The 17,429-nt window shown below is 36.6% G+C and overlaps 1 protein-coding gene across 3 annotated transcripts in view; it reads left to right on the forward strand.

The window, feature by feature from the left end:
* The window catches only part of arhgef7b (Rho guanine nucleotide exchange factor (GEF) 7b), a 35,615-nt gene extending 21,867 nt beyond the window's left edge, over nucleotides 1–13,748 (forward strand). For 2 of the 3 annotated variants that reach the window (XM_030152435.1, XM_030152448.1), the window contains 15 exons: nucleotides 887–982; nucleotides 3,015–3,137; nucleotides 3,217–3,355; nucleotides 4,413–4,472; nucleotides 4,684–4,830; nucleotides 5,000–5,086; nucleotides 5,174–5,252; nucleotides 6,323–6,459; nucleotides 6,534–6,758; nucleotides 7,831–7,924; nucleotides 8,102–8,191; nucleotides 8,646–8,804; nucleotides 9,666–9,762; nucleotides 10,072–10,126; nucleotides 12,717–13,748. In XM_030152435.1, the coding sequence (XP_030008295.1) occupies nucleotides 887–982; nucleotides 3,015–3,137; nucleotides 3,217–3,355; nucleotides 4,413–4,472; nucleotides 4,684–4,830; nucleotides 5,000–5,086; nucleotides 5,174–5,252; nucleotides 6,323–6,459; nucleotides 6,534–6,758; nucleotides 7,831–7,924; nucleotides 8,102–8,191; nucleotides 8,646–8,804; nucleotides 9,666–9,762; nucleotides 10,072–10,126; nucleotides 12,717–12,839 (1,711 nt within the window). In that variant the 3' untranslated portion in view covers nucleotides 12,840–13,748. The remainder of the gene's footprint in view (nucleotides 1–886; nucleotides 983–3,014; nucleotides 3,138–3,216; nucleotides 3,356–4,412; nucleotides 4,473–4,683; nucleotides 4,831–4,999; nucleotides 5,087–5,173; nucleotides 5,253–6,322; nucleotides 6,460–6,533; nucleotides 6,759–7,830; nucleotides 7,925–8,101; nucleotides 8,192–8,645; nucleotides 8,805–9,665; nucleotides 9,763–10,071; nucleotides 10,127–12,716) is intronic. The other variant, XM_030152439.1, reaches the window with a different exon arrangement.
* Nucleotides 13,749–17,429: the final 3,681 nt, after the last annotated feature.

The raw sequence follows: 17,429 nt of genomic DNA on the forward strand, positions 1-17,429 counted from the left end.
CTCAACAGTTTTTTCAGATACATTTTTTAAATTGTGTTAATATAATGTCCTTTTCAGTGAGCATTTTTATTTATTTATTTATTTTAAGTAAAGCTATGAAACTCTTGTCCACTATAGAGGACAAAAATGCATTGCTGGGTCTCAGGAGGATAATATGCCACTCACCTCTTTGTTTTTTGTAGGAATCTATGTGAAATCCAGCCAGTTTACTAGTAATATAACATCATGTACCATCATGTATCATCTTGAGTTGTACGCCCTATTTTATTTTACTTAATTTTTTTTTTCTGTCTTTCTTTTGTATCTATTCATTTCTTTTCTCTTTTGTATTCCTGTAAGCTATGTGGCTGTTTTGAAAAACAATAAAAATACTGAACACAAAATACGTATTACTCTTGTTTTAGATAAAACAAAGAAACAGTGTGTATATTACACGTTTTGCACTTTTATGCTGTTGTCAACAAAGCCAACAGTAGTATCTATTTATTATGCAACGGAGTATAGCACATATAATAGTGCTAATAGCCTTTGTACAAGAGAACTACATTTAAATTACATAAAATATCCACCAGTGATACGAAAGAAAAAAAGAAAAAAAAAATTACCTAGTATGTAACAATGTAAGTAATGAAACAAATATATGATGCATTTTATGTTATGTAATGAATTCCCTCCTTGGATAAACACTAATAACAGGTCTTTGCTGTTTTGTATATTGTTACACCCTACAGTTTTAAGAGTTATTTTGGCATACATCAGCAATAAATCTGTAGAACAAATAGCAGAGACAAATAAGCCTTTGTAACATGTTGACGTGTATGTATTTACTGAATATATAGAAAGAGTAAACATGAATTATGAATGACTCCTGTCTTCTTCTCTGCAGACTCAGCAGCTCTGACATCGGCCACATTCAGGGAAATCTGGAGGAGATCTCTACCTTCCAGCAAATGTTGGTCCAGTCTTTGGAGGAACACACAAAGTCAGTTTACCTCTTGTCTGGTTTTTATGTTAAACTGATCAGGGATACATTACATTAAACATAGCCTCCAGCCACAATATAAGAAAAACTGGTGAATTTTGATGATTGGTGAAGACATGCTCCTGCTTTCCTAAAAGACATTTTTGGTGTCTTAGCAGAAATAGCTTCAGGTTTCCACATGTCACTTGGAAAACTTGTGATTTCACAGATCCTGCTGGTAGGTGCACATGTTAAAGTGAGACTGTAGGTGGGTTGAGAGAAACAGATGTGAATGTGAAAACATTCTGACAGTGTCAGACTCTGTGTATCCTTTATAATGAAGAACGAACAGCAGAATGAGGGAACGTGAAAAATTATTGAGTGAAGCGAAGCAGAACTTCAGATTAATTATCTGCAGCCTAAAAAGAGGTCGACATTTTATTACAAATTCTTCATTTTGCCTCAGTTAATCAGTCTTTGGGATATCAATGAGTATTAATTTTTTTTTTTTTATCAAGGTCTTTTTTATTTTCAGTTTTCAAATGTATAACAAGAAACATGCAACTTGAGCATAAAACTGTTGTATTCAGTTCCTATCCAACTGCCCTCCCCCCACCCCAACTACTGGACCTTCGTTAAATTTATATACAGCCAGACATAATATTCTTACGTTCAGTGAGTGTTAAATTTGTCAGATTCCATCCACCCTACCACAGTCCGCTCATAGTCACAGAGACATATCTTCAAGCTCCATTTCCAACAGCAGAGTGGACCAGGCAGCTGAATTCACATCTGCAGATGATCTGACTGAGGCCCTGTGTAACTGTTACTGTGTAAACAGAGCCATCTAGTGGCAGTGATAAGTATTATTAGTGTCCTGGAAAACAAGTCCAACTTATTCACAAATAAACACCCAACATGTAGAATAATAACTAAATGTATAATATATCTAGGGTCATTGTTGTTTAAATCACATTCTGTATATGTGTTGAATGCTGATGAGTGTAAGGTGGATTCTCTCTCTTTGTCACACAACCACATTCTATTCATACGTTTACTTGACTACTTATGTTTTCACACAAAAACCATCATAGACAAGGAAGACAGGAACAGTCCCACATTCCCATACTGTACATTACAGGTTATACTCAAGGTTTTTTACACAAGTAATTCATTTTCTGGAGTCTTTTTCATAATTAACCTTTACATGATGAACCCATAAAGACCCAGTACTACTTTTGTCGCAGTTTATCTCTATTTAACTTTTCTGATGTGATTTACCAAAAATTTATTTTCATATTATCCTCTGTACTTTGCATTTTTTACTGTAAATTATGTATTTTCCTATGTTTATTTATTGCAAATGTTCATGAAAACGCCAAGTAAATTCAAAGGTTATTATATAAATGCAGAAAAAACTGAAGTTAGGTCACATTTTCAGCAAAGATATCAATTGGTATCGCTATTTATCATAATATTATCCTCTCAATTATGCATTTTTTCAGTGAAAATCAGGTGTTTTCCCATATTTAATTTACTGATCATGTACTTCAATCATCACACTGAGAGTACATTTGAGGATTATTATACCTAAAACAGAGAAAACTTAAGAAAAGGTGACTTTTTCAGTAAAATCTATCATTAACTGAACATAAACCGAGTCTCTCCATCCACCGTCATTGATCCAACTCCATGGGTTTTACTGGTGAATCAGTGTTGTAGAAGATAACAGTGTTTCCACGTTCACCACGGAGCCTCTGAACATCCAAATGGGTCATATCTGATGACCATGAAAAGACGACAAACTGCATTTTACAATTATTCACATGTATTAATAGGATTAGTGGATCAACAGGTATCACACACTGTAGATCAGTAGATGATTTTGGTCTCCAGTGGATGTTTGTGTCTTTATGGGTTAAAAATGCTTGTATATTCTGCAAATACCAGCTAAAAGGACTCTTTCAAACCTGGAAACCTAAACATTGTTCTTAATAAATGTCAGTAGCTGTCATTATCCAGTGTAACCTTGTTATGTCATTTTTATTTGTAGACTCCCAGAGAGCCAGCAAAAGATCGGGGGCTTCTTCTTGAATCTCATGCCCCAGATGAAGATAATCTATGTGGCGTACTGCTCCAATCACCCAAACGCCGTCAGTGTACTCACCCAGCACAGGTACACTCAGACAAACACTGTCCACGCATCAGTTTGAACCACAAACCAAAGCTCATACTCACAGTTTTATGTGTCACAGTGAGGAGCTGGGGGAGTACATGGAGTCAAAGGGTGCGTCCAGTCCAGGGATCTTAACTTTAACCACAAGTCTGAGTAAACCCTTCACCAGACTGGAGCGATACCCAACACTACTGAAGGAGCTGGACAGACACATGGAGGTTTGTGTGTCTGTTGATTTCCCTTGTGTTTCTGCATTTGGAAATTTTATTTATTTATTTATTTATTTGACCTGTTCATGTAATGATTTTTATTTTATTTTATTTATTTAATTTTCACATCATTAAAAACATACACATAAATACATGTTGGGTAAAAATTGTGATGGATGGTTATTAAAAACCCTCAAAGGGCTTAACAAGTGGCAACCTCCAGATTTCAAAGATTATTTGCAACTGCAATTAAATATATAGAAAAATATTTGCAAGCTGCAGAAAAATTTCACGATATGCTAAGCTTAGAAATGTATCCCATGTGGAAAATTACAGTCACTTAGGAACAGAGTTTCTACAGCTTTTTTAAACTGAATTTGAGGAAGCTCCATTAGAAGAGTTGGCAGATTCTTCCATATTTTGTTTCCTCTGTATAGAACACTGAACTGAGTCTGACTGGTATGAGCAAAGGGTGCTCTCATAAGATGGCTACTACAAGTTGAATACTTGTGGATTTCAGTGTTAAAGGAAAAAATGTTATTGAAATGTTGAGGCAGTAGCTTTTTAACAGAGCCATAAACAAATTGCCCAGTATGGAAACGATTAACCTGGTAAACACAAAGAACACCTGCTTTAGCAAACAGGGGCTGAGAGTGTCTATGATCTACACAGAATATTATTCTCAAAGCTTGCCTTTTTTTTTTTACTTAGTTTTTATTGGATTTTCTTTTTTGTAATACAAGACAATATATACATTTAAATACAGTTCAGTTGGTTTCTTTTCCATTTTTCACAGCTGTATGTGTTCTCCCACAAACCTCCACAGGCAACATAGGATGGAAATTAAAGAAAACAAAAACAATCACAACAAACAGATAATGTCCACCTCCAAAAATAAGGCTGTAGATAAAAATCTTAGTCAAAGGCAGGATGATAACATCTTGATTCAAGGCTCACTTTTGAAGATGAAGAATAAGCTCAAGTTTAGTTTTATGGGTGCCAGCCCAAGCAATGATGTTGAGTTGTAACAGTGAATTAAACATGTTTTGCATTTTCTTCATCTTAGGATCAACACCCTGACAGAGCTGACCTCCATTCCTCCATGACAGCCTTCAAAAACCTTGCAGTAAGTTAAAAACAAATGTGAAGTACATTCAAAAAATTCTCCTGGCATTTTGCAAATCTAAGATAAACAAATAATTCTTCATGCAATGTTATAAGAAGTTTGTGGTAAAGCATCATTTACATGTATTCATACCAAGCATCTTGCAAAAAGCATACAGAAGTTTCCGTACACTTTATAATCTCTCTGTACATCTGTGTGTGTTTACATTCAGACTCGGTGTCTGGAGGTGAGAAAGAAAAAAGACCTGGAGTTGCAGATTTTGACCGAGCCAATCAGAAACTGGGAAGGTGATGACATCAGAACCCTCGGCCCTGTTCTCCACATGTCGCAGGCCACCGTTCACACACAGAACTGTCAGGTAAACATATATAATACCTTTTCTCACATATTTGCAGGTTGTAGGAAGTCATTTTGCACACTAGAAATCTTTAGTTAACTGTGGAGTCCTTTGGAGGTCACCCTAATGTACACGTTAAGTTTCAGAAATTATTGAAGAGTTGACAAGTAAAAAGTCATTTGTCTCTTAGGAGTCGAATGAGCGCTACCTCGTCCTCTTCCCTCACACTCTGCTCATGCTCTCTGCCAGTCTGAGGATGAGCGGGTTCATCTATCAGGTACGCTGCAAAGAAAATGCTGTATTTGGAGACAGTAGATACGTCCACCTACAGTAGTTTACATGAGTTGACTTTGTATGTCTGTAGGGAAGGGTGCCGCTGTCAGGAATGCTTATCTCCAGAATAGAAGATGGAGAAAACCTGAGGAATGCTTTTGAAATATCTGGTGAGCTTTTGTCCCTTCAGCTGGGGCCATTTTGACTTTCACCAAAGAAGAGTGCTGTCTGATTTTATGTCGTGTAATTTTTCTCTAAAAATGAGCCTTGTCAGTTTGATTCTGTCTTTATCAAAGTAAAAGTCCCATCTTCATGATAGCCCAGGCCAAGAATAGAAAAGAATAGAATAGAATAGAATGAATGAATGAATTAATTATTTTTGGTTTGGTTTGTACATCAATCCTTGCACTTAGTAATACTAATTAATACTTATAATAAACATAAAAATTAAAATAGAGTAGAATAGAATAGAATACAATACAATACAATACAATACAATAGGCTTTATTGTCATTACACAAGTTGTGCAACGAAATTGCAGGTGGTCTCTGCCAGCGACAGTACACTTACATCCAAGTAACAATAAGATATAGACATATATTAGAAAAATATAAGATATAAAATAGTGTGCAACTGAAATATGTGCAAATTAGAGATATACTGGATGAAAGGGTTTAGTTAAGAATATAAAAGTACGATAAAATGTGCAAATATAACATTGTAACAATGTAAACATACATGTAATAGTGTGCACAGTGTAAACAGTGCCAATTTATCAAGAGGGCAGTACTAAAGCCAGTGCAATAACAACAAGTGGTGCCAGGCACAACAAACTCTGGCCCTTTATGAAGTTAAAAAAATTCATAAAAAATTTTAACTTTGACCTACTTTTCCCAAAATGTAATCACATCAATTCTGGGTCACTGGCAATCTTTAAACTCAGTTTGGTATGAATTCAACCAATTGTTTTGCTGCTAAAGTGTTAACAAACAAACAAAGGAACAAACCGAACCAAAAACAATACCCCTTGCCTCCCCTTCAGGGGCCGGTGTAATAAATGCCAACTGCCAAAGTGGAGCTGCAGCAAGTAACTGAATAATTATTTGGAAATATATTCAATCAGAAACAATCAGCAAATGTTTCTTTACATTATTGAAGAAATGCAAACTTACCAGGGGCTGGATTAGTGAAATTGCACTGAAATTGGAGTTTCTTAGTTTGCTGGTGTGTTTGTGTGCAGGTGGTCAGTGTGAGCGCATGCAGGTGGCGTGTAACAGCCAACAGGAGCTGCAGGACTGGCTGGACCTTCTCACCAAATACACACACACTCCGGCTGCACATGCTCACTCCCACAAACCTCAGTCTATCTGCCACACAGTAAGTCTCCCTGTTTCCTTCTCATCTCTTTCTTTTACCCTCACGCCTCTTCTTTAACCTCATTCTCCTCGTAGTTGCCATCCCACCCTGTCACTCCGTCAAGACACTCAGACTCTCGTGGAGGTAACGGTGCACAAACCTACCACACGCTCCCCCATCTGTCTTCATATGGAACGGCCCACGGCAGCAGCCCTATGTGGGGGCCTCTGGAACCACCGAGCACCCCCAAGCCCTGGAGCTTGAGCTGCCTCCGCCCTGCACCTCCGCTCAGGCCCTCTGCTGCTCTCTGCTACAAGGAGGTAGTGGACACAGACGTATTTACATTCACATTAAAGACAGAATGGGCTGCAACTTTGTCTTAAAATATCTCTCACATTTAAAAAAAAAAAAAAATGAATATATTAGAAGAATCAACTTGGGATGTTCTTAGAGTCTAAATCTGCTCTTACCCAGATGTGATGAATGAATAAATAAGATGGGCGTGGCCGATCAGCATATGTTACACCCACTAAACACCATAGAGCAGTAAGAAAAAGGACTTTGGGATAAATAAAGTCTATCTATCTATCTATCTATCTATCTATCTATCTATCTATCTATCTATCTATCTATCTATCTATCTATCTATCTATCTATCTATCTATCTATCTATCTATCTATTTAGTAGCGGTGAAATCAAATCAAACAAAGGAAACATCTTTGAGTGTCAGTATTGGTGTCTGTCTGCCTATTATGCTCAGAATTTTTTTAAAATTATTTATTCAGTGCAAGACAGAGGACCATATTTTCTTTTCCTTTCCATTCCAAGGAAATCCGCAAGGATCCCCCCCCCCCCCTTTTTTTTTATGTATTTATGGGCTATCATGACAAAATCAATACTGAAGGATGACAAGTTAAAGTGAAAAATATTTATTTCACTGTGCCCCAAAGATTAAATTATTTATTTTTGTTATTTTTAATTATTTCTGATTTTTCAATTGCAAATTTAATAATCAGTCATAGAAATTCCTCTAAAGCATAGAATAATCTGAATTAAATTGTATTATGTGTTACTTTTCCTAAAATTTAATACATGTATTTCAGTGCATTGAACAAATACTTCCTGGGCTGTGATGTTTTTCTCTTGTCTTGGTAAAATGCACTCAACTATTCGTAAAATGTTCTCTCACCTAGAGAAACTGAGCAAAAAAACCCACAAACCTATGGGTACTAATAAAATAACAGAGTATGTACTATTAAAAAACAAAAAGAAAAGAAATTGTGTTACATGTTTTTTTTTTTGCACAAGGTCCAGTGTCTCCGTGTTCAATATGCATGTGTTTTCACTAGAAACAAATTCTTCTATACATATATTGTCTTTTTTTTGTGCAGGATATGAGCAAGAGTCCTAAAAATATGAAGAAGCTGCTCCCCAAGAGGAAACCAGAGAGGAAACCTTCAGAAGAAGATTTCTCTACCAGAAAAAGTGAGTACTTTTCCAACCTTGCAGTTAAAAACCACACTATATGTTACTTTAACTTTAACAATGACACTAAAGCATTTAGAAAAGAACAAAAATGGACTGAGTTTTCTTTTTTTTAGGTGAATGAATTAATGAAGACATGCCATCAGTTCCATCGTCTGTCCTGTCCTTGTGTTTCAGGTACAGCTGCTCTGGAGGAGGACGCTCAGATTCTCAAAGTGATTGAGGCGTATTGTACCAGCGCAAAGACACGACAGACTCTTAACTCCAGTGAGTCCACGTACAAACCAAAAAAACAAAATACTCACACTCTGCTCTCTGTTGGTTCTTATTGATAACCACTGTTTGTTATCTTCTTTTAGCTCTAACAGTGTTTTTTTCTCTCTTGTCTTTTAATGTTATCCCTTCATTTGCTAATCTTTAATCCCTCCTCATGTTCACCTGCTTCTTTTTTCCACCTTTTTACCTGTTTTACAAAACACTCTCTGACCTACCTTATTTATTTTCACCTGTTATTTTTTTCTGTTGCAACTAATATAATTATATATTTTGTTCTATTACTATTATAATTATATGTATTATACATATAATAATATATTCAACTTTTTATTATGGTTTTACAAACAACATCCCACATCCCCGCCTTTGTGTTACACCCTTCACCCTCAACTTTTCGTTTGGTTTGTTCCGAACTCCATCTGTTGCTGGTTACTTTACGGTGCAGCCTGGCAAGGAACTGACCTCATGCACAACCATGTGCTTGCTGACACCAGCCTCACTGTCGCTGGGTTACCCGGCAACCTGCCCTGTTCGGACCAGTCAGAGGACTCGGATTATGACAGTATCTGGACTGCTCATAGTTACAGGACCGCCTCATTCTCTCGTAAGATATCGGTGTTGTGAACCACAGACAGTCAGCCCAAGCGGGACCTTAAACTAGATGTAGACCTGCAGGATATGCCCTCACATCCCCCAAACCTTCCCCCTGTTGTCTGTCTGTGTGTTTAGGTAGTGTTTTTGTCAATGCAGTTTGTGCATTCGTATTCATTTAGGTTCATGAGAAAATACCTCGTAGCATATGTAACTGTGTTTGTGTTTCACTGCATGCAAACAAAGTGTTTACCAGATTCCAAGCTATATAACGACCAACAAATAAAGTATAAAATAGGACCGGCATTTAAAAAACAAACAGTGTTGGTGTCCTCACTGTTAATTTACTGACCAGGAACTTTTGGGGACTCTTGCTGCATGCTACTCCTCTGTCCTCTAATTTCCTTCTTTTCCTATACTGTCAGCTATTAAATGATACCATAAAGTGTCACATTCTGTTCAGAAGCTATCACACTGCATTGGAGCAACCCAGAGCATCCCACTGTGTGTGGCTCTTTGCAAATATATAAGGGTTATACTCACCTGATCTGTCAGTCACATGTTTGATATACATCCTTATCCTTTTGGTCTTTTTTCTATGAGGACTGATGACAGATGAATTTGGTGAATGTACAGTTTTGCTGGGTAACTTGCCCACCTCTATTAAAGGAAACAAACCTCGGTTCAGAGCAAAAAACTGCTTCATTAAATTACAAAAAAATGTAATTAGACATTTTATTATAGAAAATGCATATTCCCTAATTGAACCTTGTGTTTATCATCTGTAATGTTTTAATGTGATAGGTCAATTATTATCCAACAACACTGATATTGAATGTGCAGCTCTGGATGAATAACGCACTCTGTTGTTCAGGCTCCAGCAGGAAGGACGTACACATGTTATTTCCAGAGGAGGAGAAGATCATCGTGGAGGAAACCAGAAGCAACGGACAGACTGTAGTGGAGGAGAGGTGAGCATCAGCCTGATGAGGTGCTAGACACAGTGTTGTTGCTGTGGCCTGTTCAGAGGTAACATTTCTGCTCTGAAAACATATGAACTTTATTCATGTTATGTAATGTTTATTAAATGATCAAATGGTGTTTTTAGGGATGGATGGGTTAGATTGAGGTATAGGCAGTTATCTTCAGAGAAAACAGTAAATCAAAATGCAGTTAACCACAGAGATAATCAGTCTGTAATTCCAAATACTCATGTGTTCTGGATCTACAGTACAAAGCAGTCGCCACTCGTATTTGAAATCAGTGTTTTGTGTGTGCAGGAGTCTGGTGGACACTGTGTACAGCCTGAAAGATGAAGTCCAGGAACTTAAACAGGTGAGTCTGACTTCATGTCATTTTGGTTTACTAATGTACAAATGAAAGGCGAGTGTTTCTCTATATGTGACAAACAAATGTATTTCTGTGGCTTCAGCTGCATTCAACCATTTTTCTACTGAATGAACAGTTTTCATCCAACCTATACGTTGAGATTGTCCCCCAGTAGGGCTGCACGATTTTGGCCAAAAATAAAATCCTGATTTTGTCCTCTAAAAACTCAATTTTTGATTTTGATTTTTGGGTAAAACTACAAAAGACTACAGAAGTCGGCATGTCATTTTCGTGTGCAGACTTATCAATGTAAGTCAGTGACAGGCATCAGTCATGTATGCGTGCGTGGACCACGTAAGATGAGTGATCCCCATGCAGTTATTTTGAAATTGGGGGACCTGTGCATGGGCCACAGCTTACATTGGTATCACTTCTGTGGACCCATCATGGAATTTTCAGCAATTACGAGATGCCATCACACATTTAGGGCCCATGGTCATTACACAGAATTCTGTGAAAGACCACTCTCACAGTTAGGAGGAGGAGCCTACAGTAGCCCAGAGGCGCGTGGCCCTGAGACACAAGAGAGATGAAATCGATTTGACGGTTACCCTTTTTTAAAAACTGTCCTAATTTAAAAATTCAACTTCAATTTAAAATTGCTTAATTGTGCAGCCCTATTCCCACTTAAATGTTTTTCAGTGAATTTGCTGGTTCTCTTGTAATTTAAATTGTGTAAATCCTCAAAGCAGATCTGATTTTGCCTGATTTTTGTTGAAATGCACAACATTTAAAACATCAACTACATTTAGAAACTAGCAGGAGTCCAATTCAGGTCCATTACTTCAATAAAAGTGCTAACACCATACTATGTATATAAAGCTGCATAAAATGGAAACACTTCAGTAAAGTACCTCAGATTTGTACTTCATTAGAGTACTTTTGTAAATGTATTTTGTGGACATTAACATGCGTTTTTCATCATTTTTCGGACCACTCTAATGCTGGGTGTGAACACACATTAGGATATAATCACACTTGATTCAGAGGTGGTTTGAGGCACATATGGCCACACTGAAGAGACGCCTACTCAGCTGATGTCGTCTGTTTTAGCAGAAATACATCCTCATTCATCTGCCAACTGGATCACATTACAGTGTCTGATAGAAGACGGAGAATCTTAAAAGTCCACAGAGCTTTTTCACCAGTGGTTCATACTACTGTCATGTTATTTAGTGATAGTCATTTGCCTGCACTGCTATTTAGTTTTAGAGTTATCATTTCAGTCTAGTATTAGTCAAATCAATATCAAGATTTTGATCAACACAGTGATTTGCCTAAAAACTATATGTACTGGAATCTGTCAGCTGTCTCTGTTCAGTGTGTTTACCTAAACATACTGTATCTCAAGATGACTCTACAATTATCACTTCAAGAATGCATACGGCTTACAAACTGTTTATTTTCCTTGTGATTAAATGTGAAATCTAACCATTCATCTTTCATTCACTTCCTCTAGACTTTAACTCTATACACTTTGAGACATGTACAAATGCACGTTAGCTGACTTAGCTCATGTCTGCTGGTTCATGTGTTGTAATCACGAGTTAAATTAAATCTAATGCTATGTTTTTGGGTATTAAATGAGCTTATTAATTTGCACATTGTATACAGAGTGGGGAGGTGAGATTACTTGAGATACATGTAAATATACATTCTGATATGTAGCTGATATGTAGCCATTTTCCATGTTTTCTTGATAATAACCAAAATCCCTTCAGTTCTTACATCAATATCTATGGCACTGTACTGCCAAAAACAGTGCTTTTAGACATTCCATGTTTTCTTTTCTGTCTGTTTGAGTCACATGATACACACAGGAGTTAGTACTTGATTGCATGACCATTGTTTTAGATGACTTTTGATGGTCTAATAATTTTTTCCATGACTGTATATGGTAATGCCAGGTGTGAATGGATGTACTTAGAGCTGTCCAAAAACACATTAGGTCTGAACAAAAGAATAAAAGCCATCAGAAATGTGACGCCCCTCCAACTCATGCACAGTGGTTAAAAGATATTATGTCCTGCTTATGACTGGAGAAAATTAGATACTCATTTCAGCAATCAAATGGGAAACTCCAGACAGTGTGGGGTCCCTTCCTAAAAACATTCCAGACCCTGTGAATGCTTGACGTTTATTTGCAGTTTAACTACGCTGCACACACCGCACTTACTCCTAGCACAGGTTTCTGTTGTGATAGTGATCCTTTACTGTGTCTAGTGCACTGGCAATGACTGAGGAGGGATTATTTTATGTACAGTCTGTTGTTTGCTCTGTTTTGCTTAGTTTTTTTGTTTTTTTCTTCTATGGTGCTAGCTTCGATTGATTTACACGTATGCTTACTTAAGATTTCTGTAAGGACCATTAAGCACTGCACTTGTGTTATACTGAGAAAACTTCAATAAAAAGATCTTGGAAAAAAAAAAAGAAAAATGTGATGCCCTACTTGAACATCTGCAACTTAATACCACTACCAGGGAGGATTTTATGGACACTCTCTTTCACTGTTCTTTCCCTTCCTTTCTTTTTCTAGGACAACAAGAGGATGAAGAGGACTCTGGAGGAGGAGCAGCGAGCAAGGAAGGAGTTGGAGAGGATCATCAGGAGGGTCCTGAAAAACATGAACGACCCCACCTGGGACGAGACTAATCTCTGAGCTCACTGTCTGGACCAGAGCAGTTCATGACCTGTTTTAGACGATCAGTGGGCTTTAAATGACCAGTTCATGTGGACAGAAGCTGCCAGCATCTTCACTGTCTCCCCCTGCTTTGACCTTTGACCTTCCAGTGAGCTCCGTACCCCACTCCGGACCAAAAGCCACCAGCAAAGCAATGCCACCTGACCGTAAAACTGTGAAGCCAAACTAGCTGGTAGGCATGACCACATCCCTCCCTGTGTTTCCTGCCTCCTTGTGCTTCTTTGCATTAAGTATGAAACGTCACCGCTGACAGGACACGGTTTCCTGACTGGCCTGATGCATGAAGATACATTTTTACACATTCCTTTCCTGCTGCAGTTTTGTTGCAGTTCTCAGTAAGGTATTTCCTTGCATTGTGGTTGTTGTGCAGTTAGCGTGCTCAGCCACCACATTTGACCTAAATTTACCAGCACTTATTACTGTAAGTGACCTCAGAGTTTTTCAGGATGTTCTCAGTGTCTCTTGAAGCATTTTTGACTGACCTATATATTATTGTATGTGTCAAAAGACCTGTGTATTGCATTATGGGATATGTAGATTTCTTATGACCTTAAATTATCATAATTATGTCAAGTCTAAAGGACCAACTATGAGGAAGTTCTGCAAGAGATGTGTCAGTTTGTACATCAAGAGCATTTTATGCACATTTAAAGTTCCATATTTTCATTTAATGTAGTTTTGCAGAATCTTCAGTTTAAAGCCTCTAATGGTCCATCCACACTAAGGACAGTAATCATTACCTGCAATGATGTTAGCATCCACACTATGGAATAATTTTTATCCATCAAACTCACACTGTAGTTAAGCAAGAAAAAAAAAAAAATAGAAAGTTGATCATGAGGGTTATTGTTGTTGCTGGTATGGACAGCCCCCATGAACACTGCTCAGCTCTACCTACGACACCATATATTTGAAGAATTTCACTTTTGTCCCCTCATTACACTGGAAAAAATCAAAATCTTACCAAGTGTATTTTTCTCATTTCTAGACAAAATATCTCATCACACTTAAAATAAGACATAATCACCTAAAGAGTAACTTTTCACTGAGATATAAGAACTTATTTTTAGACAACAGAGCTTGAAAATCTCATTTCAAGAAATTTTACCAAGATAATTATCACTAGTTCCATTGGCAGATGTTTTTACTTGAATTAACAAAAAAAAAAAAAAAAAAATCTTGAATCAAGCAAAAAAAAAGTTTTTTATCTCACTGAAAAGTCACTCTTTAGGTGATTATGTCTTATTTTAAGTGTGATGAGACATTTTGACTAGAAATGAGAAAAATAAACTTGGTAAGATTTTGATTTTTTTCCAGTGTACTTTTTAAAAATCCCCAGTTTACTTTAAAGCATTCGTACTTATTGAGGCCAGACTCTGATCTGGAACATGAGAGAGGATGACATGACATGAACAGGACGTCGCAGATTGGCTAATATTTGAGTTGACATTTTCAGGATAACTGCAGTACACAACAGTGGATTTATCCTTTTCATCATAAGATGTAAATGTATATAATTACCAGAAGTACTGAAGCGTCCAGAAAAGCTGAAGCCTGAGCTTTGTTTGACAGGGATTACTTTAAAACACCTCAGGATCTGAAGCTTTTACCAAGTTTAATACAAACATCCAACATCATAACAGTATAGTGACAGAAATGAGGGAAAAAAAACATATTTCCATTTTAAAGAGATTAGATATCTCATTAGTTGAGCTTGTCAAATCTAAATTCTTGTCTCATTTGACAGAGAAGCTGGAAGTCATCTTACTCAGGAATGAACTCAACCATCAGGGTGTTAAAGCTCACAGCCCGACGTTACTGATGTGTCAAAAATGAACATCATGTGCTTTGTAAAGTTCCACCAAAACACTAAAATCTGTCATACACATCTTAAATGTTCATATAAGACACAACAAAATATATTCAGTTTAGACTGAAATTTAACTGTTGAAAAAGTCAATAGTTTAGATCAATGAACCCTTTATGATCTGAACCTTCAGTCTCAAACCAGTTCAGTAAAAGACGATTTAATAGATTTAATATAGTCATGTATGCAAGATGTAGAATTTATTATCATGGGTTATTGCAGCAGCCAATGCAATTTTATTAAAAGTGATCAGAGCTAATATAACCACCCTAAAGGAAAAAGTCATGTGAATATAACACTTTATTTCCAAAAAAAAAAAAAAAGGCGTTATATAACAACATGTACAGACACTATGATGCATTTTCTGTTTCTAGACCAAAGTATAAGCAATACAACACTGGAAATATTTGTTTTTTTTTATGATTTTTACAGTGTGAATATGCAGCTTAGAGTGATTTCTTAATTTTGTATTTGTGATGCTGTTTTTATGAACCACTGGCTTTGTTTTGTTATTTTTTACTTGACCAAAATGACCACTCTGAAGATAAATAAAAACCTCCTCATCGTCAGAAGATGTGCCTTTTTGGAGAAGAAAAAAACCCTCCTCTTCTGACTTGTAACTCAACAGTTGATGGGTGTATGTCCATAGACTGTTTCTAAAGATGTCTGTGTGCAGTCTCTGGCTGTATTCGCAAACCGCACTGATGTGAGCTGCAGTATACGCTCCTCTGTCCATCTGTGACTCCAACATATGTATTTAACTCAAGGTGACTCATGTGAAGGTGTTGTTCGTTCCAGTGTAATGCTGATGATGATGAGTACAGTAGTTAGTCATTATAATCATGCCAAACCTATTTATTTGAGCTGTTTGTTTGTCTGGAATTAAACACCTGAAACCTCATGTCTAGATGAAATTTTTTTTTTTGAACGCAACCACATATTTACACATTTCCACTGCTACGCCGATGATACCCAGGTTTACATCTCCACCAAATCTGCTGTTTTTATTTTTATTGAACACTCTGCCAACATTTCTGATGCAGAGGTTTGCACTGCACTTGTAGGTATTAACAAGTCAATAAACACATTGGGTGTCTTATACTGGAATGTTTCAGAGATTAATGTTTTTGTCTTACGCGCAACTTTCTCAGTTAATTTTGTTACGTCAGTGAGAAGAAATGAAAGACTTATCTGTCAAATCATTTTGCAAGTTGATCCCGTTTGGAAGAAGACTTTATGGTGAAAACCTGCAAAACCTGATTTCCAGACCGTCCACCAATGCCACAGAGATATCTCCAAAGGATAAGTACAGAGTGATCTGGCTTTTATAAAATGATCAGAAATATGATTTTATTAAATGGTGCATTTAGGAAATAATGCTTTAAGAAGCGTCCTGGTTCTGCTGAGTCTTAACCGAAATATATTAGATTCATCAGCCTTCGTGTTCATTTTTACTGGACTTACAAGAGAGAAGTGGATTTTCAGTTTCACTTGTGACGATCATAAACCTAGCTGGAGTTGAATTACAAGCTCTCCATACTAAACATGTCTTCTTACACAGTGCAGTCTTTTTTTGACACACTTGGGCAGCAGTGATGAGCCAGTTGGCTTGCTGCCTTTGTGGCTTAAACTTAACCCTTTCATGCACAGAGGTCACTCCAGTGGACAGTTATTCTCCAGCTGTTCTCTTGTACATTCATGGGTTTTGTTGTTTTAATTCCATCCCAGCTGACAGTGGACGCTCATGCATCATCCCAGCCAACAGTGGACGCTCATGCATCACCCCAAACACTGTCGTTCATACCGTTACTGTAACTTTGCTGTTTTTCATAAACCTGATCTGCACTAACATGTTTGAGTGGAAATCAGTTGCTTTTCACTATCATTATTAGACTTTAACCCTTTCATGCATAGTTGTCACTACAATGGACAGCTATTCTACAGCTGTTGTCTTGTATATTCATGGATTTTGTTTTTTTACACATATCTTTATTAAAGTTTTAAGATACAACATATCTTTTTTGACATGAATTGGTAACATTGTGTAGTGAGAATAGTTATAGTTTTCACACAATTTATCAGTAAATACATGTTTCTTCGCTTCAAAAATTAAACGCATGGTGTCCAGCTGAGTGGACATTTTTGCAAGTTCATGAAAAATAGGTTCATGAGAATTTTTTTTGTTATTATTATTATTACTATTTTTTTTTAATGTTTTTTTTTTTTTTTTACTTTTTTTTTAATAAGAAAATTTTCAGTCTCATTGTTTTTTTCATGCCTAAAGAGGAATAAAAACACTCAGGAAAAAAATCTTGATTAAGGTTCTCATAATTTGTGCATGAAAGGGTTAATTAACAGTTTGGGTTTTTTATTAATACAAAAAGGTTTTTTTTTGCATATTATCTGTTCAAATGTGAGAAAATATCAGATTAGCTGCATTAAAAATGTTTTTATTACATAGTTTTCACACAGTATATCAGTAAATATGTTTCTTTACTTCAAAAATTAAATGCATGGTTTACAGCTGAGCGGACATTTTTGCAACTCCATGAAAAATAGGTTCACAAAAATTTTTTAATCACTTCATTTTTTTAATGCCTAGAGGAAGAAAAACACTCGGGAAAATAAAAGAATCTTGATTAAGGCTCTCATAATTCATGCACGAAAGGGTTGAACAAAAT

Source organism: Sphaeramia orbicularis, chromosome 2 (genome assembly GCF_902148855.1).
Source record: "Sphaeramia orbicularis chromosome 2, fSphaOr1.1, whole genome shotgun sequence".
Classification (NCBI taxonomy): Eukaryota; Metazoa; Chordata; class Actinopteri; order Kurtiformes; family Apogonidae; genus Sphaeramia; species Sphaeramia orbicularis.